At 39.1% G+C, this 25,654-nt stretch overlaps 1 protein-coding gene across 1 annotated transcript in view; it reads right to left on the bottom strand.

Moving 5' to 3' along the window:
• The window catches only part of Gmd (GDP-mannose 4,6 dehydratase), a 110,609-nt gene that overhangs the window by 11,738 nt on the left and 73,217 nt on the right, over positions 1-25,654 (bottom strand). Inside the window, exons 5-6 of the mRNA XM_067146523.2 lie at positions 15,719-15,934; positions 9,583-9,651 (exon numbers count right to left, since the gene is read on the bottom strand). Of these exons, the coding sequence (XP_067002624.1) occupies positions 9,583-9,651; positions 15,719-15,934 (285 nt within the window). The remainder of the gene's footprint in view (positions 1-9,582; positions 9,652-15,718; positions 15,935-25,654) is intronic.

The following is a 25,654-nucleotide window of genomic DNA, read 5'->3' as shown; positions in this document are numbered from 1 at the left end:
ATATATTTAAGAGATTTGAGCCCATAAGAGGCAGAAGTAAAATTTGCAGTCGGCATGAGAGAGCCCAACCATTGAGAGTTTATTGATTATATTTTGGAAATGCCAAGTATGGCCATGTGACGATCGCTTAAGGATTAGTGTTTTGTAGCACTTGGATTTAGCCCATGAGAGGCATAAGTAAGATGAGCGAGATTGCTGAAGGTATCGAGACGAGGGCAGATCGTCCAGGTATATTTAAATGAGGGCTTTAGCAGCTGACTACGTGAAGTGTTCTTTTGAAAGGCAAGATTTTAGCCTGGCTCCCCGGTAGAGCTCATAAATTAGGGGACTGCCGCCAGTGGTGGGGTGAGAATGGAGGTCATTGATCTTGACGTCACAGGCGGGTGTGTTGGTCGTCTGCAGTATTTCAAGTATGCCAGAAGGGGAAGAAACGACCTTCATGGTTTGAGAGCAGAGAGAGATTTGTTTTATGTCCTATTTGTTTTACGTAATCTTTTAACACTGGCCCGTTTTTTTGACTGACACCCTTGTCGGTGTTGATTGGATCCTTTTATATTGTTTGCATAGGTATCTTGGACGCCTTACCTGTCATAGGACTAGGGTTCGTGACCAAGTCAGGTCATTGTAAATTTTGTAGTGATTTTGTTTGCACCGGGGTTCGACGGCGCGAGGCATTGTAAATTTTTTATGGGAATCAGTGTTGTTGTGTCAGTAAGCAGATATCCATCTTTCTAAGCTTCGTTACTTACCCTATGGTTACATGCTTGTTGCAGCTCACGGATTCTCGTGAAGGCAGTGAACTGATAGTCATCGGCTCAGCGTCATTTTTCCATCTCATATTAAAATGATATTTTATTTGTAAATAATTCAATTTTATGTAATAAATCCCTATTTGTTAAAATTTGAATGCAGCGGTGTTTTCTGTTAGATATTTATTTTAATTCTTTTTACTTAGTCGAATTCTTACCTGAGTAGGCACATGTCCTAGTGTTTGAGCTTTATGTTGCCCCATTATACCCATATTATCCCTGAGAAGAGCGCTCTCCCGGCTGATTGAAGAGGACAGTGTTCAGGTAAGACTATGTGCATCAGCTCACGTCTGTGAGAGTTCGTTCACTACTGTACTCTAGGTTCGAGACCGGCCTTCGCCTGGACGGAACTTTATAGTGCAGTAGGGCACAATATTAAACTTTTTAAATAATCTTGACCAAAGAGTAAAATTCACTAAGGAGGAAGAAAATAATCATTCGTTACACTTTTTAGATATTACAGTAACATGAATAGAAAACAAATTTAACTTTCAGATTTATAGAAAGCCATCTTATGTCCCAACAACTATTAAAAAAGATTCCCTACACCCAAAATCACAGAAACAAGCCGCTTTTTTTAGTCTGGTATACAGAGCCTTCAAAATGGCACTTTCTAAAAAAAGAAATTCAATTTATAAAAGACTTAGCTTCAATCAACGGTTATAAAATAGATGTCGTCAACAAAATCATTAACAGAGTGAAATCGAAACTAGCTACTAACCTTATTCCGATCAAAAATGAAAAACCAAAATTCGCAACATTTACATTCACCAACCCAGCAGTATACCAAATCATAAATCCGATCAAAAAACGGCAAATCAATATTGCATTTAGAACACAAAATACAAACAGAAATATATTTTTCAACCACAATAGTGTAAATTCATGCAACAGCAAATACCAAAGTTCAGGAACCTATAAACTAATTTGCTCAGAATGTGGTTTCTCTTATGTTGGCCAAACTGGCAGAAGTTTTATAACTAGATATTTGGAACTTGTAAACACAGCTAATCATAACAAATTTTCCGCGATGAGTAATCACATGCAAGAAAAAGGACACCATTTTACCACATTTGAAAAGGATTTAAAAATAATCAGAAAGGTCGATAAAGGAAAATTAATGAATGAGCTGGAGAACATACATATTTACCTAGACAAATACTTCAATAAAGATAAAAACCTGAACGACGAAATAGAAATCAAAAACCCATTAATAGAACAAATTCCGAAGTTAACACAAACATTCAAACTCAATAATACAAAACTGACAAACAATTTTATCCTGAATAACAATAACAGTCAATCTATGAATATACAAACACCCCTCCACACAAATTCTGAACATTCCCCTCCAAGAATCACGTCATTCGCTAGAACGCCGCCCTCTGTTACCTCCCCTCCCAATACCCCGCAGATACGGAGACACATATACAACACGAGGAGCACAAGTAGTCGTCAAACAGTTGAGTGCACAAATGTAAATACAGGCAGAAGTAGAAAGGGTAAGTGCTGATCCTTCAACATTAGCTTCTTCAACTTTTAATACCATCTAACATTATTTAACAAAATTATTTTCCTGTTACAGAGATGTCAACAAACTTGCTTTCGTAAAATTTGAGTAAGTTACTAATTACTTATCATCATAACTGGACTGTCACCATTTGACAGAGTTCATGATAAAGTTTTGAAGAATTGCTCCGCACCGGTAAAGTTTAAAAGCAAGTCGCGAATTTGAACAATTTTACATTAAAGATTTGAATTAAGACAAATGAATAAATAATAATCAACAGTGTGCTTCACTTTGTTAATTTATGGATGAAAAGATTATTAGTCACAACCAAACTCAACTGTTTTGAGAGAGCACTAAGATTTTATATTCATAAAGTACAAGATGTAGTAATGCTCGCGCCAGTTAGCAAAAAAATTTTAATGTGTATCCAACTGATAGTTTTAAGAAAATCAACAAAATCAAACAGATTGTAAAGTTATTTATATCTGACTAACTTATGACATTGTATTCAAATTTAGAACAAGATTTTTAAAATATCAAACACTACAAATAGTAATATTGTTTTAACAATGATGACGTAATATATAATGTTTTATATTCAAAAGTATTTTAATAGTTATTATGATTAAATCTGTTAGCAATAAACAATAGTTGCAGGTTATTAGAATAGTATTACCGATTTTGACCTTGTTAAAAATGTATGTAGCTGAAGATGTTCAACAATTGAACGAAACATGTCCTATGTTTTTAATAATTTAGCAATAAAATAAGGATGAGATCCTAATTTTGTAATTGCTTGTAAAGTATTGAATAGGTGGAAATCAAACTTTTATTGTTCTACTTTAACTGAATTTCAATATGGAAAAATGAGGATAATATCATGCAATAATTGAGAAATGTCGCGAGTTTTGTGTCCCTGCCTTTATTTGCTTCCTGGACTACAAAAAGGCCTTTGATTGTGTTATGTGGGATAAGTTGTAGGAGGTGCTAAAGGAATTTGGGGTTCCACTGCATTTAATATCGTTACTGAAAAGTCTGTATAAAAACCATGCAGCAACCATAAAGGTGGATGGTGATCTCTCAGGCATTTTCAATGTGACAAATAGAGTAAGGCAAGGTTGTATATTATCACCTCAACTCTACAACATCTATGCAGAGTGGGTCATCAGAAGAGCTCTCAATGGCTGGAATAGTGGAATCTCGATTGGTGGCAGAAAAATTAATAACCTGCGCTTTGCAGATGACACTTCCCTCATTGCTGGTAGTGAAGAGGAACTTAATGACCTGCTTACAAGGGTGAAGAACACTAGTCTTCAGTATGGTCTAGAGATAAATATCAAAAAGACCAAACTAATGGTAGTTGATCGGCAAGGTCAAATCCAACTTACGGGATGCCTAAAGGACTTGGATATAGTTAAGGAATTTGTATACTTGGGGTCTATCATCAATGACATGGGAAGCTCTGATAAAGAGGTAAAAAGACGTATTGTCTTAGGTCGTGCTGCAACTTACTGAGATCTGGCAGAACCGGGCAATATCAAAAGCCACGAAGATGTGCTTGGTAGAATCACTAGTGGTCTCCGTCTTTTTGTACGGCTGTGAGACCTGGTGATATAGATGTTGATTCCCATAGGGAATCTGAAATATATGTCCTGAATGAGTAAATTTATAATACCAATATAAATGGTCCGTTATTGGACATTATAAATTTTCCAGCTAACTCATTCTTGGTTGCCACCGTTTCGCCCTCGTGTGCTAGGGTGGGCTCATCAGTTGGTACCTAGCACACCTACCAATATGCTGGCTAGTGCATACCGTGGAGGCCACTGCATAGGCTAACTAGAGCCACCGGCAGTGCCAATGCACTAAGAGACTTTGTCTTATTATCAAAAATTGATGCCTGCTTGGCCATCAGATGATATAGATGTTGATTCCCATAGGGAATCTGAAATATTTGTCCTGAATGAGTAAATTTATAATACCAATATAAATGGTCCGTTATTGGACATTATAAATTTTCTAGGTAACTCATTCTTGGTTGCCAGCGTTTCGCCCTCGTGTGCTAGGGTGGGCTCATCAGTTGGTACCTAGCACACCTACCAATACGCTGGCTAGTGCATACCGTGGAGGCCACTGCGTAGGCTAACTAGAGCCACCGGCAGTGCCAATGCACTAAGAGACTTTGTCTCATTATCAAAAATTGATGCCTGCTTGGCCATCAGATGATATAGATGTTGATTCCCATAGGGAATCTGAAATATTTGTCCTGAATGAGTAAATTTATAATACCAATATAAATGGTCCGTTATTGGACATTATAAATTTTCCAGCTAACTCATTCTTGGTTGCCAGCGTTTCGCCCTCGTGTGCTAGGGTGGGCTCATCAGTTGGTACCCAGCACACCTACCAATACGCTGGCACCAGCCAGCGTATTGGTAGGTGTGAGACCTGGACCGTGAATGCTAAAGACAAAAAACGCATTGATGCCTTTGAGATGTGGTGTTGGCGGAGAATGCTACGTGTACCCTGGACAGAAAGAAGAACTAATGTTTCCATTCTGGACGAACTCTGCATCAAGAAACGCCTATCTTCCCGTGTGAGTGAGCGTTACCTCCAGTTCCTCGACCACATTCTAAGACGAGATGGAGAGAACTTAGAAAAGATAATTTTACAAGGCAAAATTGAAGACAGTAGACCATGAGGAAGAACAGCAAGCAGATGGATAGATCAGGCAAAGAAGATCACTGGGCTACCACTTCAGATCATATTAACGAAATGTGAAAACCGCTCGGGATGGAGACATCTTGTCAAGCTTGCAACACGGAAATGATGGAGTTATGAGGTCACGACGCTCAGCAATGAGCACAACGACTAATGATGATGATGACTCAGCTTCTAACAGGGCATGGATACTTCCGTAAATTTTTGCATAAATTGAACATAGCCAGCCGTCCAAAATGCATTTACTGCCGTGATATAGATGACGTCCTACATACTTTCTTTGTGTACGATCATTGGTTGACAGAAAGAAGTATTGTGTAAGCTGAACTCGAAGTACTGACACCAGATAATATTGTGTTTGTGATGCTGAGGAATCAGGAATCTTGGGATAGGGTGACAGAATATGTGGAAAGTATCCTGCGCCAGAAGAAGAGGGATCTGGATGCTTTTGAACATCAATGAAAGATGAATGAAGGAAGAAGAGATCTGAATGACTAAAAGCACGACACTGCCCTGAAGTAATGCGAGAGCAGTTCCGTGGTAGAAACAAACATCGTGAAAAAATGGCTGTGTGGTTTTTAGTGGGTAAGAATCCCACACATTTGTGGAGTGTGGACCCTTCACGAGTGTCTCATGTAAGATTTTCCACAATCCCTCGCAAAAAAAGAAAAATTATTATTATGATGTGAAAGTATTAAATGTTATACAATTTGTAAAACCAACTGAATTGTTTGAAAACTCCAACAAAAATCTCCTAATAATTTGTAAAATATTTAATGATTAATATAGCTTAACTTTACAGGCATTTTCCCTGAAACTATCAGTTTTGTAATATTAACTTTAAATTGGTATAAAATGATCAATTTATTACCTAAAACAACAAACTTTTTCAAATGTTCAAAATTTAATTCTGAATCAAAATCAAACAAAAAGAGAGTACCATATTATTTGAATTAAGGGTCTATTTCCTAGTCGGGGTCACATATACACAGCATACCAATACACGATCTTGTCAGCAGAGGGGAATAAAATAAAAGCTATCACAGAATTCCCATACAAAAGTAATGAGAACAGGGTGACCAGATAGCATTTTCAGAAAGGACGACAGATGACATTAAAATGTAGGATATTCAAGAAAAATGTAGGACCCTTAAGAATATAAACTGAAAACACACATTTATACAAATTTCTTAGGTTTAATTTTAACCTACAACATAATATAATAATATCACATGTTGCATTCAACAATAATATTCTGATGAACATTTAAACCACAGGCTAATTACAGAACATAATTCAACATTAAATATGATATCTGTAGTCTTTCTTTTTCTAACCGAGGCCATGTGTTTACAAAAAGCAAACACCTTTTCCATGAACTTAACTTTATTGGCTACGGTGTTTTCAACCACCTTACCACACTGCCATTGATGTCTTTCTTCCTATTTATTAATTATTTCTCAATAGAGGAAATGCCCTTACAATCCTCTTTTTCATTTCCTCCATAGTAAGTTTGTTCTTGCGGCATTTCCTCATTACTTCCATGTAATCTGCTGGTGAATATAATCTCTGTTGGAACTTAACGGGTGCTTTCAATGTCTCCAAAACATCATGAGATAAATAGCTGTGCACTTCAGGACTCGACTGTTCTGAATAATAATCAGTCGTATGAAATAACGATAAAATACCTGCCTCAAAGGACAACTGAGCTGAAGTATTATTTTCAGTTTAGGAATAAAGTACTGGGAATACAGTACATAACAATTACTGTCACTAACAGTTTGTAGAGGAGTTAGATCAGTCAAAACAGCTTCTTGCATAAAGGTGTCCAAACCTGAATTACTGGAGTGATCCTGCACAATTCTAGTGTCATTAACAAGTATTCCTTGTAAATAAAATAATACTGCGCAACTTTAGCTCACCTATTGCATTTAACATTGCAAATAATTGCTTAATAAATCAATGTTTATATTTGGACATTTTCTGCTAGGAATAGAAAATCTGTACTATTGTAGTCTGCTCAATAGGGTTATCTTAATGACCAAGACATGATGAAAAAGCATCAGTAACAATTCTGGATATTGCATGATAAAAGGCACTGTTGGTTACCGTGTATTACAAATAGAAAGTACCCTTGAAGACTTACACTGTACTCATCCTCAGGATGATTCTTCTTCTTATTCAGAAGCAAAATAATTTTCTGCGCTCTGCTTGCCATGATGCAAATATACTCTCATACTCTCAGAACACTTTCCTGTGAGATTAAAGATAGCAACAGAGAACAAATCTTTTGGAGCATAACACTAGAGTCTGAGAATCTAAGGGACAATGAAGTGATGCTTATCCATTCCATGCAGAACTCATTATGGTGCTTGTAAGCGATGGTGGCGATTATTGTTTTAAGAGGACGTACAACTGGGCAACCATCCTCTATATGGTATTTGTAAGAATAGCTTCACAGTTTCGTCTCATAGCCGATAGATGTAAAACTCTTAACCCAAAATTAAAGGGATGGTGCCTAGATATTTCTAATATTAAGAGTTATGATTGTAATAAAGTATATTAGTGTACAAGAAATCTGCAGTTCCAGACCATACACACTAGATGGTGCTAAAATCTCAATTTCAAAAAAATTGACACTTAGCCATTTAATACATAATACCATCCAATTGTGAAGAAAACACAGGAAAACAGGAACCAAGGAGTGAAAAGAAAGTGGAAGTCAGTTTCTATAGACGTGAATGTTGCAGTACATGAAGGGTTTAAGAGTACACGAGTGATGAAACTGTGTGTGAATGGGCCAATGTTACGAATAAAACGTGCAAAAAATCGTAAATAAGCTGAAAGTTGAGAATTTTGTAGCTAGCAATGTATAGCTAGATTGTTTTAGAAAACCTCATATCACAATGTCACTTTCAAAACAGTCTGTGGAGAAGGTAGTGATGATATCAGTAACTGATGTAGTGGGCTGGAAAGATAGGTTAACAGACACATTAAAGAATATTATGAACTGAAAGACATTTTCAATGTTGATAAGACTGTTCTGTTCTTTAGTGAGAGCCCAAAGAAGTCACTAACTTTTCCAAATGTAAGTTGCAAGGGTGAGAAAAAGTTTAAAGAATCGCTTCATGTTTTGTTGTAACACACATTTGGCGAAAAGGAAATTCCAGTAATAAAAACTGTAAATCCTTGAGACCCAGGTGTTGAATGGCATGTAAATAAAAAGGCATGGATGGCATCAGCAGTATTCAAGAAATGGCTCCTAGGTTTCAATTCCAAGATGAAGGCTAGGAACCCCGTAACATGATTTTGATGCTAGATAATGTTACACGTCATCTAGAAAATTTTCAAATGTACAACTCTTGTTCCTTCTATCCAATACCACTTCTCATCTTTAGGTACTTGATCAAGAAATCATTCAAGCATTCAAATTAGGCTATTGCAAGAGGGTTCTAAAGGTCATTAGTGGCACAGATGGATGAAGACTCAGCTTTTCATTTAATGAAGAAGATCAATGTCGGTGGAATAGTTTCATGGACAAGGCATGATGGAATGAAATCAGCAAAACCACAATCAGGAAATTTCCTGCAAAATGCGGCATCACCGTTTCTATAGCTGAAGAACAAAGGTAGAGGTTCAAAATGAATCCAATGAACTTCAGACTTTAGCTATGGCAGCTGGATTGATGTATGATACTGACACCAAAGGAGAGAATATTCCTTGCTGTGCCAATCTAGAAGGTGACTGGCAGTCTCGACTTCAGGATCAATTCTACGGTAAGCTTTCTGTGTTATCAACTTAACTGTGTGTTGCATGTATTGTAAGGTATGTTTGCCTGCACCTCAGCTTATCATTCATTATTTTCTTGTGTAATATCTAACAGTTTTTCATTCTTTCAACCTAAATCTTTGGCCTTAATTTAATTCATTGCAATTCGTAAATATTTCTAGCTATATGTAGCAGCCTCCAATAGTTGTACAAAAGGAGAATTTTGAATATTTTTAATTTTACAGAGCATAAACCAAGAACGAAAAGAGATGATGATAGTGAGACATAAGATTCATAAGAAGTGTCCTGTCAATGAAGCAGGGACTAAAGATTCTTCAACTGATGAAGAATTTGTGTGTCATGCTGGATCACAAGTACAGGGATAACAAAATGGAACCATTTGACAGACATTATTTCCTCTACCAGAATGACACAGTATAGAAAAAATGTGCTAAATTTACACAGACAAAACTGAATTATTACTTCCCGAAGCTGTAATGTTTGTAAAACCTGTAAAATGACTTCTAATATTTCCCATGTAAATATTTAATTAGAAATGATTTAGAATAATCAAAATAATGATATATGCTTATATATAAGGTTGATGTTCTTTGCCGTTAAAATGCTTGATTAATTTTTACAATCTTGTTTCAGCGGACATATCCTGTAACAGACGTTTTTCTATGGAACTGACGGTGTCCGCAGAAGAGAGGTTTGATTGTATTACAATTCTCCTCCTCTACTATACATTCCAGACAAAGAGTAAGTACATACCTTGAAGGTTACTTTTGGCTTCCATCCAAACTTGGCATAAGCTTTGCTGGGATCCCCCAAGAGAATATCCTAAAAAATTCAAAATATCACAGTTTCCTTCGATTGAGAGAGACATTTTTCCTTCCTGTAAGGACCTAAAAACATTATTAGCAATCTGAGGGTATATTATCTATGTTATGAAAAAATTCCTTGGAAGTATAATTTCAAAAGATAACACAATAAACCAGGAAATACTTAACGTGCTCCTGGGTTTCTGGGCCCAGGGGCTAACTGGGCCAGGGGTTATTCACATCCATATTTGTGGGAATTATAATATTATTCAGTTGGCACACCTTCATCTTCTTCGTTTCTTTCTAGAACAACAGTCATTACTTCATTTGGAGCCATTTTGTGGTTCTAAGAGGTTCAATAATTTTTAATGAGATTTTTTCTGAAACAACGTTGTGTTTTCAAATGTTTTATGGGCTTCCACCATTTCTTGGTAAATATCTGTTTCTTTATTACCAGTTAGGCATAAACATAATGAATAGTTTCATCTATAAATATGATAACCACTCCTGAGCTGCTTGTCTGTCTGGCATGGTGGTCCAGTTACCCCAGAAAATTTTCAAAAAAAGAGGTAACTGGGCCATCCCATTGGGGGTACCCCAATAATGTATAACAAGCAAAATAAACTACCATGTAGCCTAATATGTTTTTGTTTGTTTTTTAATTTTGCTTTGGTAAAATCTTGTTATATCAAGTCCTGTCATGCTGTCAAGACTTCTTGTTGCGTACAAGATATTTCATGAAGTCTAATAAAAAAATTACAATTAAGGAAGCAAGAAAAGAGAAAAGTTCTGAGTAAAAAGGAAAGGAAGGAAAAGGAAAATCGAAATCACAAGAAATTCATTTAGACTCTTCTAGTGAAAATGACTGTGATGCTTATGCTATCCAAGAAAATGAAGAAGACTACCTCGAAAGCTTCTCAGAGTATGTGGAGGAAGATAGAATTACACTTGAACCTGGAGTGTTTTACAACAGCTTCAGATTATATGAAGCAAAGGTTTTAAAGAAAGAGAATGAAGGCTACATGATTCTTTTTTTTATAAAAGACATTTGCGGTCAATGAAATTCAGAGAAACCAATGAAGAATTCTACATTAGAGAGTTTGACATCGTACGGAAACTCCCACAAATGATAACAAGTAGTTCCACTCAATTTAATGATATGATTAGTTTTGCAGCAGACCTCGGTGATCTAACTAGCATCCACTAAGTTTTCCTTAATGTATGAGGACTCAAATAGTAATTGTTTAAACTCAAATTTATTTTAATCAGGCTTAATTACTTTATTAATTTATTTGTTTTATTTTTCCTTTTCTTGTCATATTTGGTAATTTCACGGTAAGAAAGGATTGTAATTTCTTTGAATTTTTTGTGATTTCTTGGTAAGACTTTGAATACAATTATAAATATATATTACTTTTTTATTATTTGGATATTTTTCTTTGCCCTTTTTTTTTAAAATGCCCTTATTAGGGTCCTGATACAATGGCCAGAATGTGTACTTAAAACAAACAAACTGCTGATCAAACAAATGTAGAACAATAGGTCCACCTACCCCAGACATTTGCTGCAGTACTCTTATAGAATATAGCCTGGGGTGGTCCAGTCAGCCTGCATTCACGGGGCAACGGGGCCAATAGAGAATTTTTAAAATATATATGTATAAAACCTCCCCTGCGAACCATATGACCTTGCCGCAGTGGGGAGGCTTGCATGTCCCAATGAAGCAGATAGCCGAGCCGCAACTGCAACCATGTCGGATGGGTATCTGTTGCGAGACCAGACTAAGGAATGGTTCATCAAAAGGGGGGTAGCAGCCTTTCAGTAGTTGCAAGGGCGGCAGTCTGGATGATTGACTGATATGGCCTTGTAATAATACTCAACATAGCTTAGCTGTGTTGATACTGCTACACGGCTGCAAGCAACGGGAAACTACAGCCGTAACTAACTCCTGCGGACATGCAGCTCTCTCTGTATGAATGATGTACTGATAATGGCTTCCCCCTGAGTAAAATATTCCGGAGGTAAACTAGTCCCCCATTCAGATCTCCGGGTGGGGACTACACGAGAGGGGGCGATCATCAGGAAGATGGATACTGTCATTCTGCGAGTTGGAGCGTGGAATGTTAGAAGTTTGTATCGTTGTGGTAGATTAGAGAATCTGAAAAGGGAGATGGACAGACTAAAGTTAGATGTAGTTGGTATAAGTGAAGTACACTGGCAGGAAGAACAGGATTTTTGGTCAGGCGACTACCAAATTATCAACACAAAATCGAACAGAGGAAATGCAGGAGTTGGTTTAACAATAAATAAGAAAATAGGGCAGCGGGTAAGCTACTACAACCAGCATAGTGAAAAACTTATTGTTATCAAGATAGACACCAAACCAATGCCCACCATAATAGTGCAGGTCTATATGCCTACTAGCTCAGCGGATGATGAGGAAATCGAAAGAACATATGAAGAGATAGAAGATTTAATACAATATGTAAAAGGTGATGAGAATCTAATTGTAATGGGAGACTGGAATGCAGTGGTAGGCCAAGGAAGAGAAGGTAATACAGTAGGAGAATTCGGATTGGGACAAAGGAACGAAAGAGGAAGTCGGCTGGTTGAATTCTGCACTGATCATAATTTAGTCCCTGCCAATACTTGGTTCAAACACCACAAACAATGGCTTTATACGTGGACGGGACCTGGAGACCTGGAAAGTATCAAACAGACATCATTATGATTAGGTAGAGATTCAGAAACCAGGTGTTGGATTGCAAAACTTTCCCAGAAGCAGACGTGGACTCTGACCACAACTTGTTGGTCATGAAATGCCATCTGAAGTTGAAGAAATTGAAGAAAGGAGAGAATGCAAAAAGATGGGATCTAGACAAGTTGAAAGAAAAGAGTGTGAGGGATTGTTTCAAGGAACATGTTGCAAAAGGACTAAATGAAAAGGCTGAAGGAAACACAACAGAGGAAGAGTGGATAGTCATGAAAAATAAAGTCAGCAGGGCTGCTGAAGAAATGTTAGGAAGGAAGAAAAGATCAACGAAGAATCAGTGGATAACTCGGGGGATACTAGACCTGATTGATGAACGACGAAAATACAAGACTGCTAGAAATGAAGAGGACAGAAAAGAATACAGGCGATTAAAGAATGAAGTGGATAGAAAGTGCACGGTAGCTAAGGAAGACTGGCTGAAGGAGAAGTGCAAGGATGTCGAAAGTTGTATGGTCCTAGGAAAGATACAGGAAAATCAAGGAAACCTTTGAAGAAAGGAAATTTAGGTGTATGAATATTAAGAGCTCATATGGAAAGCCACTTCTAGGGAAAGAAGACAAAGCAGAAAGATGAAAGGAACATATCCAACAGTTGTATCAAGGTAAAGATGTAGATAATTTGGTTCTGGAACAAGAAGAGGCTGTTGATGCTGATGAAATGGGAGACCCAATTTTGAGGTCAGAGTTTGACAGAGCGACCTAAATAGGAACAAGCACCTGGAATTGATGGCATTCCCTCTGAATTACTGACTGCCTTAGGAGAAACCAGCATGGCAAGGTTATTCCATTTAGTGTGTAAGATGTAGGAAACAAGTCCCATCCGATTTTTGGCAGAATGTTGTTATACCTATTTCCAAAAAAGCCGGTGCTGACAGGAGTGAAAACTATCGCACCATTAGTTTAGTATCCCATGCCTGCAAAATTTTAACATGTATTAATTACAGAAGAATGGAAAAACAAGTTGAAGCTGAGTTGAGAGAAGATCAATTTGACTTCAGAAGAAATGTAGGAACACGTGAAGCAATCCTGACTTTACGTCTGATCTTAGAGGATCGAATCAAGGACAAGCCCACGTATGTGGCATTTGTAGATCTAGAAAAGGCATTCAATAATGTTGATTGGACCAAGCTATTTAAGATTCTGAAGGTGAATGGGATCAGATACCGAGAACAAAGAATTATCTACAATCTGTATAAAAATCAGTCTGCAGAGATAAGAATCGAGGGCTTTGAAAAAGAAGCAGCAATCCAGAATGGAGTAAGGCAAGGCTGCAGCGTGTCCACCCCCCCCCCCCCCCCCCCCCGGTCCGTTTCAATGTTTACATAGAACAGGCAGTAAAGGAAATCAAAGAGGAATTTGGAAAGAGAATCACAATCCAAGGAGAGGAAATAAATCTTGAGATTTGCCGATGATATTGTTATTTTATCTGAGACTGCAGAAGATCTCGAGAAGCTGCTGAATGGTATGGACGAAGTCTTGGGTAAGGAGTACAAGATGAAAATAAATAAGTCCAAAGCAAAAGTAATGGAGTGCAGTCGAACGTAGGCAGATGTTGCACAGGAAATATTAAATTAGGATATGAAGTCTTAAAGGAAATAGATGAATATTGTTACTTGGGTACTAAAATAACTAATGATGGCAGAAGTAAGGAGGACATAGAATGCAGATTAGCACAAGCAAAGAAGAGCTTTCTTAAGAAAAGAAATTTGCTCACTTCAAACATTGATATAGGAATTAGAAAGATGTTTTTGAAGACTTTCGTGTGGAGCGTGGCATTGTATGGAAGTGAAACATGGACAATAACTAGCTCAGAAAGAAATAGAATAGAAGCCTTTGAAATGTGGTGTTACAGACGAATGCTGAAGGTGAAATGGATATATCGAATCACAAATGAAGAGATACTGAATCGAATTGACGAGAGGAGATCGATTTGGCTAAATTTGACGAAAAGAAGAGATAGAATGATAGGACACATCTTAAGACACCCAGGACTTGTTCAGTTGGTTTTTGAAGGAAGTGTAGGTGGTAAGAACAGTATGGGTAGACCAAAGTATGAATATGACAAGCAGATTAGAGCAGATGTCGGATGCAGTAGTTACGTAGAAATGAAAAGGTTAGCACAGGATAGGGTGGCATGGAGAGCTGCATCAAAACAGCCTATGGACTGATGACTCCAACGACAACATATATAAAAAATATATAATGTCAAAGACTTGCATTAAACGGTATGTAATATGTTGGACTGTTTATTGCTAAATAAAGAAATTGCTTGTTTCTTGTCCTAAATTACAGTTTTATGAAGATAACTGGAGGTTATGTTGTAAAATCATGACGCAGTTACCTCGGAGCACCTTAACAGGACTTAAAAAAGTTTCTCAATTTTATTTTCAGTGAGAAATCTACTCTGAGATGATAAAATACCCCAGAAAGAAGAACTGACCATGTTTCATACCTACTTCATTCCATTTCTCACCTATGGACTCAAAACTTGTACCCTACATAACAAGGTTATTGCTACTGGAACATAGAAATTAAATTCATCAGAACAATGAACCAAAAGACCAGGAAAGACAAGATTAGAAATGAAGCAAACAGGAAGGAGGCTGGCATCAAAATACCTGTTACTCAGCTCTTACGAAGATGCAGGCTACAATGGTTTGGACATATTATGAGAATGGATAGAACGAGAACAGCAAGGAATTACTTTGACAGAGGAGTGAAACGGGAGAGGCCTGTAGGGAGACCAAGGAATCGATGGATAGACACAGTAAATTCGGAGTTCAGTAAGAGGAATGTCAAGTGGGAGGACATAGAGGAACAGAAACTATCCTTTGACAAGAAGACGTGGCGAGGGCTTGTACACCACGCCTGGGAAACTTGAGCTGGAAAATGATGATGATGGTGATGATGTAAAGGAAAGAAAGGTAAGCCTGTAATTGAGAGCTATTTTATTTTCACTTCTTGAGTTCATTATAAAAGTGAAACTGATAAATAAAATCTTACATTTCTTCAAGTTAATGCCTAGATGTACCTTGCACTTCCTATAGCTTTTACCTTTTCCATCTTGAAAGGGCTAATGAATATCGTGGGAAAAGGGACAAAATGAGAACTAGAATGTTCTTCTGAATGGACAGATATACTGCTATAACAATATCATCACTAACCAAAGGCTGAACTTCTAGATTAACCTAGTGGATAAAGAAGAGAAGGACCAAAATGCTAATTACATCACACTGCTTTAGAAATTAAAGCATTATCTATAAACTCAAAGACTTCAAATACATAGAAAAAGAAACAAAGAATCAGTAACTTACCACTTCCGTAGGCCGAAAATATTTAGGATTCACTTTAACTCTGACTATTCCAGTATCTTCCTCCTTGCCAACTTCAGCTTCTCCTTTTCCTTCCCATACAATTTTCTTCCCGATATGATTAAATGCAGCCTCCACAAACTCCCTCACACTATGAGTTTCACCCGTAGCAATTACAAAATCTTCTGGTGTTTCCTGTTGTAACATCAACCACATTGCCTGCAAAAACAAAGTGGAAAGATTGGAAACAAGAAACATGACAGGATGAGTGACTAAGAACAATCATAACCTAGGATCATTGTTATTATACTTAATTATACTTAGTGAATTTTAGTTTAAATAAGTGTAATTTAACACTAAATTGATTGATACATGCAACAGGAGAAATATCCCTCCTCAACAGAGAAGAATGGTATGAGTGATTATAATCATTAAGAACTAATTTGAGAGAACAACTGCAGAAGAGCATTCATAATTAAAAAATATTACACAACATCAGTGGTGAGACCTTAAGACACAAACTTGAGTTTTGAAGAGGTTTGTAAGAAACTAATGAGCTAGCTAGCTGTGAAAGTGAGACAATCAGGTATGAACCTAGAAGAAACTTCATTTAGCGTATGGCTTTTAGTGCCAGGAGTGTCAGAGGACATGTTCAGCTCGCCTGGTTCAGGTCTTTCTATTTGATGCCCATAGGCGACCTGCGTGTCTGGGTGTGAGATGATGATGATGATGAGGAGTAGGAGGAGGAGGAGGAGGAGGAGGAGGAGGAGGTAAGGAGAGGGTGAAACCCAGTATTGGATTTTAATAATGTTGTTTTTAAAATAAAGTCAAATGCACTATTTGTATTGAATCTATTCTGGAAGGTAGTAATATGGATTGACTGTGCAGCTGATGAACTAAAAAAAAAAAAAAAATTCCATTCTATTATGATTAGTAAGAAGTCCAGTAGTGGCACAGATTTTATTTACTTATCGCATATCGATACTTTAATACCTAATGGGCTCATCAGTTGGTAATTAGCAGATCCACCAAGACGGACCATTTATATTGGTATTATAAATTTACTCATTCAAAACAAATATTTCAGGTTCCCTATGGGAATCAATATCTATATCTTCTGATGACCAGGCAGGCATCAATTTTTGGAAATGAGACAAAGTCTCTCATAGTGCATTGGCACTGCCGGTGCCAAATTGCCTACGCATTGGCCTCCACGGTATGCACTAGCCATGCGTCTTGGTAGGTGTGCTATTTACTAACTGATGAGCCCAACTTAGCACACTGGGGTGAAACGCTGGCAACCAGGAATGAGTTAGCTGGAAAATTTATGATGTCCAATAACGGACCATTTATATTGGTATTATAAATTTACTTATTCAGGACAAATATTTCAGGTTCCCTATGTGAATCAACATCTATATCAACCCATAGTGAACCGCTCTCTGCTGCTACCAATCACAGACTTATTGTGTACCTAACATAGTGGTACTACTCCCAAGTAAAGGTGACCCATGGTGTTCCCTGCGTGATGGTACTAATAACAAGTAGTTTCATGGTTCTAATTAAATTATCCCTTAGTCGTCCCTTTTAGTTGCCTCTTACGACAGGATGTATTCTTCGTCTGTCCCCCACCCATAGGATGTATAATAATAACGAATAATGGAATTAATAAAGAAACCATTCAAGATATAATAAAATTCAGAATGTTAATTCACGAACACTAATTTTCTATAAAGCCTACCCAACTAAATACAGGATAGACTGTACAATGTATAAAGGAACGCAGCAAGAGGATGAAGAAATACTGGGAAGAGAAGAAGACAAAAAAAGTGCTAATAAGTTCAAATACACTCCTTAGTTGGGCGTAATGAATTAATATAATAATAATAATAATAATAATAATAATAATAATAATAATAATTGTTACCGAGTTTTTGCGGTAGTTAGAGGTGAAAGAAGGTGCGGGTGTGAACGGGTCTCAAGCTACGAAATTAGAGTTCATGTAAAATTAACAAGGTTATATTTTCTTTTCAAAATAAAGAAATAACAAGCATGGCAGGTACAGAGTAGCAAGTCAACAAAATGTAGTTACAATATTTACTGGATTTGGGCTTCGCGCCCTGACTTCACAATGCTTGGGCAATCAGCCCAACCTTACTTCAAAATAAGTTTTAACAGAGGGGCAGAAAACCCCATTCATGCTCAGGAGCACTTGCTCCAAATTACACAGAAAAGCCTCCTCGAGGCATACAACACTCAATTTTCAAGAAAGAGCCGCTCACTCTCAAACTTTAAGCCTCTCAAAGGCCACACCAAACTCCACCTTCAAGTTGTCCTCTCTGGACATAGACACAGGGGTAAAATACCCAACCTACTGAGGTCTATTAAGTGAGAAAAAGATTAATTACATGACCTCTAAAATAACAATTTGAGAGGAGGCGAACTTGCGCTCCTAATACGCTTTGTTTAAATCCTACTTGGCACTAGGCCGTTAATACAAGGGCTAATCCCATACTAAAGAGGTGACTTAAGAAAGAAACAATTTACATTACGTTAAAGAAGAATAGGTTGAGAAAAAATAAGTTCACCTCAAAACAATATGAGTGGGAGCTCGAGAGGGTTAAGCACTCTCTATCCCGATGTGCAGTTTAAAGATAGAATAGATACCAAGGGTCTTTACATTTTAAGGAAGGTTACATTATGGAAAAGCTTCGGACCCGCCCCGAGAGTTAAACTGCTGAGCTAGCAAAGAAAGAAGTTATTAATCGGCCATTACCTTGTTGTTGACCGCTGCCGGAGAAAGAGGCGCTTCCCGCCCCCTGCTATGTACTTTACACACTGAAAGATGGTACAGAAGTGGCGCAGAGACCCAAAAATCAGCAGTTTATATACTCTCGCGGAAAGTTCGAGGCGTTTTAGGGAAGAGAACACCCGCCCACAATCACTTTATTGGCTAGGGTACAGCAACATATTCAAGTTGGGGGAAGATACATCAGATTGGTCAGAAATTAATTAAAGAAATTCGGGATTGGCTAAATACAAAACAAGGGGAAAGAGAGGGGTATACTGCCAACTTAAACAATAACAGAAAGAAATTTAACAAGAAACAAACCTTTGAAATAAAAATTTCTCCAAAAAACAGTTCTTTCACATCGCACTAGGGTGCACCATTGTAGTTTTTCAGTAGTGTCCTCTAGAAGAGAAAGTTCACACTTCTTACTACCGGTAAAACAAAAATACATCAAAAGTGGCACAGTTCAAAAACTCCAAACTTTCCAAGTAGTGACATCTTCTGAGAAACTTGAAAATTAATACCGTCGATAAAGTTCAGACTTCCTCCAGCAGAGGAGTTTCAACTGGCGCACATTTTAAATTAGCGGCGTGGAGGTGTACCGCCCGGTACAGACACACCCCCCCCCCCAAAAGTTCCTCCAAGGGGTAACACAGAAGGACATAAAATTTTGTTTGAAAATAAGGTCCAAGTTTTGATGTTGATATGGAGATTAATTGCAGAAGTATTTATAAGATTTTTTTAATTTGGTTTGATTCAGTTTCAAAATTTTTGTTGTAACTGGTGAAGTAAAGTCTTTATGTTTGTAGAAGTTGAATTCAGAAGTAAAACTTTAGTTTTTAAAGTTGAGGAAAATTTTCTAAGTCCACCAAATATTGCAGTAGAATACCTAAGAAAAGGTAGTAAAGTTGAACTGGAATGTCCATATAGCTGGAAAAACGTTGATGATTTTAACGGCCAGACCAGCCGCCACTGCTTGCGTTCAGAGGAAGCCGCCCGGGCCCCTCAAGTACCCTGAGATACCGCTCGCCCGCACTATGAGGGGAGCAGAGGTGTAGAAGCACGCCGCGCCCGCGGTGAACATATACAGGCTGCGGGCCAGTAGCAGGTCGTGCGCCGCACATCAGCCTTGGCTGGGAGGAGAGCTCCGGCTCACCGTGCACATGTCGTCCTCGCTGGGGTCGAGGGGGCCCTTCCTCTATCCCAGTCGCTGCACGGCGCTGCGCGGCTGCGGGGGCACTGAAACATTAAAGCTAGGCGGCAGAATTTGTTGGACCATCATCCTTTTTTTTTTGAGGGCACAGGCTTGTGGAGAGGTTGAGGGGCCAGCGGCGTGCAGATATCCATGGCATTAAATAAGCCACTGTGTAGAGTGGAGCAGGAGACGGGAGCGTGGTAATGGCCGTGGGAAGGACAGGATGGCAGTTTAACGGTTCGGGGCAGGTTTTACAAAAATGCTTACATATAAAACAAAATATTATAGAAGGGGCAGAAAGCCTTAAAAGTGAAACTCAAAAAAATATAACCTTCATATTCCTTTTAAATTATATGAAGCAAGTTAACACAAAATTTACACTGGTTTCACCTGTGACAGGTGAACCCTAAATATCCTCTCGGTGGCTGGATTACTCAATAACAACGTAACCGGCGTAAGGAAATCGAGAATGACACACGGCCCATGAAATCTGGGGGCAAGCTTGCCCGCGGGAACAAAATTCTTGACCATTACCTGGTCACCTACCTTCAAATGGGTGGGTCTCCGTCCACGATCATACCTTTCCCTAACCTTTAATGAGACACTTTAAGATTGGCTTTAGCCTTCTTCCAAAGATCTTTAATGTTGTCCGGATCTATTGTCTCAGGTAGAATGTCACTCAGAGACCAGAAGTTAGAGAGCGGCGTGTTGGGAACAAACTTGAACATCAAAGAGGCTGGAGTAAATTTATGTGATTCATGAACCGCCGAATTCAAAGCAAAAGCTAACCAATGCAGGGACGTGTCCCACCTGGAATGATCTTCATGATGATTAAGCGCGGACCTGAGATTACGGTTAACCCGTTCAGCCAGAGATGGTTGAGGGTAATAAGCAGAAGTAGTTACATGAGAGATGGACAAGTCAAAACAGAATTTACGAAAAAGATTTGATGTAAACGCCTTAGCATTATCAGACACAATATATTGGCACGAACCAAAAGAAGCAAAAATAGAATTTAGGCAAGTAATGGTGGACTGAGCGGTAGCCAGCTTAGTCGGAAATAACCAGGAAAATCTTGTAAAACCATCTACGCATACAAAGATGAACTTGTTGGCATTTCCCTTTGACTGGGGGAAGGGTCCTACATAATCAATATACAGGCGTTCCATGGGGCGCGACGCTTGATGCGAAGACAAAAGGCCTACCTTGGTGGACATGGTGGGTTTACTGAGCAAACAAGATTTACAAGCTTTTACTAGTTCACGGATTTCACCGTCCATACCCTTCCAGATGAACCTTTCACGAATTTTTTCACGAGTTTTAAAGATTCCAAGATGCACCCCTAATGGGGTCTCATGATAGTACTTGAAGATCATAGGCACAAGAACAGCTGGAACGACAACCTTCATCATCTTATCATGCCTCGAAGGGCAACATAGAACACCATTCCTCAGAACATAAGGGACAACATGTTCCCCAGAAGAAAGGGTTTCCATTATCGGAGCCAGCGTCGGATCTTCACGTTGGTATTTCTCGATATCCCTAAAGAGCATGGGAGCATCTGTTAAGATGGCATTAACACCAGATAGTATGGACTCGGGAGGTGATGAACTGTCGACCGGTTCGTGGGTCTCGACGTCGTTGGAAAACATAAGGCTGAGTCCATCAGCAACAACATTTTCGGTACCTCTGATATGCCGGACATCGAATTGGAAGGCAGAAATTCGGATGGCCCAACGGGCTATACGACCAGTACGACGCGGCCTACCTAAGACCCCGCTTAAGGCTTGATTATCTGTCTCCAGGTCGAATTTGACATGTTCCAAATAGAGACGGAACTTCTCTAAGGCAAATAAGACTGCCAACCCTTCGAGCTCATAGATAGAATACTTGGCTTCTTGAGCCGATAGAGTCCTAGATGCATAGGCGATGGGTCGCCTCCCTAGTTCAGTCTCTTGAAGAAGGACTGCAGCAACTGCTGACGACGACGCGTCAGTTTGGACGATGAATTTCTTCACAAAATCAGGCATAGCAAGTACAGGGGCATTACAGAGAGCTAATTTAAGATCTTCAAAAGCGGCTTGTTGAGAAGGTCCCCACTCGAATGTGATGCCTTTCCTACGAAGAAGGTTCAAGGGCGCCGCTCTATTAGCGAAGTTAGCAATGAACTTCCTGAAGAAATTCACCATACCAATGAACCTGGCGATACCTTTGATGTCCTTGGGAGGTTTAAAATCACGAATGGCCTGTGTTCTAGAATGATCGACTGCAACACCATCAGGTGACACAATATGCCCTAGGAATGACATAGAGGGCTTAGCAAAGGCAACCTTGGACAACTTGACAGTTAACCCAGCCTTACGAAGGCGATTGAGAACTTCTCGCAGATGATCTAGATGTTCTTCAAAGGTCTCCGAAAATACGACGACATCATCCAAGTAGTGATACAAATACTCAAATTTGATGTCGGAGAAGACCCTATCTAGCAGCCTAGTGAGTACAGCTGCTCCCGTGGGGAGCCCGAAAGGCACGCGGTTGTATTCGTATAAATTCCAGTCCGTGGCAAACGCTGTAAGATGTTTAGACTCTTCCGCAAGGGGAATTTGATTGTAGGCTTGATTCAAATCCAAGATGGTGAAGAACTTGGCCTTACGGAACCATGAAAAACAAGAATGAAGGTCGGGAAGGGGCACAGATTGTAACACCACCTTCCGATTGAGAGCCCTATAATCAATGACAGGCCTGAAGCCCCCTTGGGGTTTCGGGACTAGAAAAATAGGTGACGAATACGCCGACTTAGAGGGCCTAATAATACCATCCTTCAACATCTGATCGATGATTTCTTTCAGAGCCTTCATTTTAGGTGGAGATAGCCTATAAGGTGGAAAACGGACAGGAATTGAATCCGTGACCTCAATTTTGTATTCAATAAGGTCACTAACACCAAGAGTATCAGAGAACACCTCTGGAAATGACTGACATAATTTACGAATACTATCAGCCTGCTCCTCAGGTAGATGTCTAAGGTCTAACAACATCTCATCCTGGGTAGGCGAAATAGATGAACATGATACAGAATTACACTTTAACAAGGGAATTTTACAATTGGACGCAAATTTGAATATGCACGACTTACTCTGAAGATCGAGCACCAGACCAGTGTGAGAAATGAAGTCAGCTCCCAATATGATGGGGCAAGACAGGTGCTTAGCCACAACCAATTTGATTTTCCATGTAAATTTAAAAATACGAATTTTGACATTTACAGAACCTAGGATTTCCAATGGAGATGAATTAGCCGAAACATATTGAACAGGAGATGAGACATAGTCAGGTAGTTTACAAACAGATTTCAATTTAGAATACCATTCAGCCGAAATAATCGAACAAACACTGCCTGAATCTAAAAGAGCTGTTACAGGTTCATTATTTAACTCAAGTTTGAGAAAAGGGACCGGTGCGGGGGTATCCGCCGCAATCCTAAGATACTCTTTGGGGCATTCAAAAGATAGATTTGCAGATTGAACATTCCCTGAATTTACGACCTGTTTGCCAGGGGCTGAGCCTCGGGAAGATGGATTAGTCGACTCAGCCGAAGCCACTAGTCACTTTTGATTGTTGTTGGAAGTTGCACCTGAAGTTGAGCAGGAGGGGGTGCTATTCGAATTGGGACAATTCTTGGCGATATGTGAGAAAGCCCCACATTTAAAACAGCCTTGTGATGAACCAGTTCCATTCCTTGTCCCACTAGACTTGAGCAATGGGCACTTGTTCCGAAGATGGTCGGGCGATCCGCAAGCATAGCATTTACGAGGTGTGACCGGTTGGCGAGGAGGAGGAGGCCGAGGATGACCAAAAGAAGGAGGGGGTTCTTTCGCGACACGCAAAGAATCGGCGTATCTAACTCCTTCCGCTGAGATGGCCAATGCTTCAAATTCAGAGAAGGTTTGCGGGCACGCCGCGAAACACAAATATGACCTATAGGATGGTGAAATTCCTTCTACAATAGCCTGTACAATTTGATCTTCAGGAAAATGAAGTGCAAACACCCTAGTATAGAATTTAATATCTTGGATGATGTCTGCTAAGTTTTCATCCAAACGCTGTACACGATAATAGTACTTCTGAATAAGGGAGGACCTGGCCCTAGCCGGGATGAAGTTAGCTAGCAAGTGGGCGTGGAAATCCTCAATAGATGATTGCTCGGCAATGGCTCTTACGATTTTGTCTGAGAGAATACCAATAGCATAGGGATAGATGATTTGCAAAATCTGACATGGGGAAAGAGAAAACACAAGGGCATGATCCTGAAATTCAACTAAAAATCTTAAAAATGAAATTACGTCACTGGTGGTATTAACGGAAAACTTAGAGATACCTCTGAGCAACATTGCCAATGGATGAGGCAAGCTGCTAAACCCGGGTGACATAGTAGGTAGAGGTTTCAGTGGCAAGGAAGTTAATTCCGAACGTATATTATTCAACGATGCACGGCGTTCAGACTCGTTGTCCAATGGGGCAGAGATAGTTTGAGCAGCAACGGTTATCCTATTGGCTTCTCCCTTAGGAGGCTCTTCCTCGCTACCTACATTCATCGTGGTGGGTTGATCAATTTTGGGAGAAACTTCCCCAGTTAACAATTGAGTGACCTTGCTAGATAATTCAGAAATACTTTCAAGCAACGTACTAGCTTCCTTCCTCTGAACGTCATTCAACTTCAGAGACAACAGATCGTTAACCCTATTTGAAAAATGATATAGCCTGGCTTGCACACGCTTAATTTGATTAGGAGAAGGATCATTTTCGTCAAAAAAACTAACTACCGATGCTAGCCCAGTAGTATTCTCGGTGATCGTGGAAAGAGAGTCATCAATTTCTTTCTCTCCCAAGTTGGGGATGGAAATAGGCAAATCAAGGGACTCTCTAAGCTTGTTGGTGTCTATCGCAACCATGCCTCCAGATTGCACATTTCTGATAGTTAACTCATAGATCAACTCCTCCTTGCGCAAATAGTTAAGATGGAGAACATCGCGAGGGCCGGGCATGATGACAGAACAATTTTGAAACAGGAAAGATCAAAAATTCCAGCAACTGAGAAAATTGTTAGAGTTTGAATCAAAGCAATGTTTAGCCGTCAAAAGGGGCTAAATTGAGACCCATTCAACCACGCTCTGCTACCACTTGTTACCGAGTTTTTGCGGTAGTTAGAGGTGAAAGAAGGTGCGGGTGTGAACGGGTCTCAAGCTACGAAATTAGAGTTCATGTAAAATTAACAAGGTTATATTTTCTTTTCAAAATAAAGAAATAACAAGCATGGCAGGTACAGAGTAGCAAGTCAACAAAATGTAGTTACAATATTTACTGGATTTGGGCTTCGCGCCCCGACTTCACAATGCTTGGGCAATCAACCCAACCTTACTTCAAAATAAGTTTTAACAGAGGGGCAGAAAACCCCATTCATGCTCAGGAGCACTTGCTCCAAATTACACAGAAAAGCCTCCTCGAGGCATACAACACTCAATTTTCAAGAAAGAGCCGCTCGCTCTCAAACTTTAAGCCTCTCAAAGGCCACACCAAACTCCACCTTCAAGTTGTCCTCTCTGGACATAGACACAGGGGTAAAATACCCAACCTACTGAGGTCTATTAAGTGAGAAAAAGATTAATTACATGACCTCTAAAATAACAATTTGAGAGGAGGCGAACTTGCGCTCCTAATACGCTTTGTTTAAAACCTACTTGGCACTAGGCCGTTAATACAAGGGCTAATCCCATACTAAAGAGGTGACTTAAGAAAGAAACAATTTACATTACGTTAAAGAAGAATAGGTTGAGAAAAAATAAGTTCACCTCAAAACAATATGAGTGGGAGCTCGAGAGGGTTAAGCACTCTCTATCCCGATATGCAGTTTAAAGATAGAATAGATACCAAGGGTCTTTACATTTTAAGGAAG

The sequence above is a fragment of the Anabrus simplex genome, chromosome 4 (assembly GCF_040414725.1).
Source record: "Anabrus simplex isolate iqAnaSimp1 chromosome 4, ASM4041472v1, whole genome shotgun sequence".
In the NCBI taxonomy this organism is placed as follows: domain Eukaryota; kingdom Metazoa; phylum Arthropoda; class Insecta; order Orthoptera; family Tettigoniidae; genus Anabrus; species Anabrus simplex.
The sequence above is the reverse complement of the archived record's forward strand: the minus strand, read 5'-3'. Positions and strand labels throughout refer to the sequence as shown.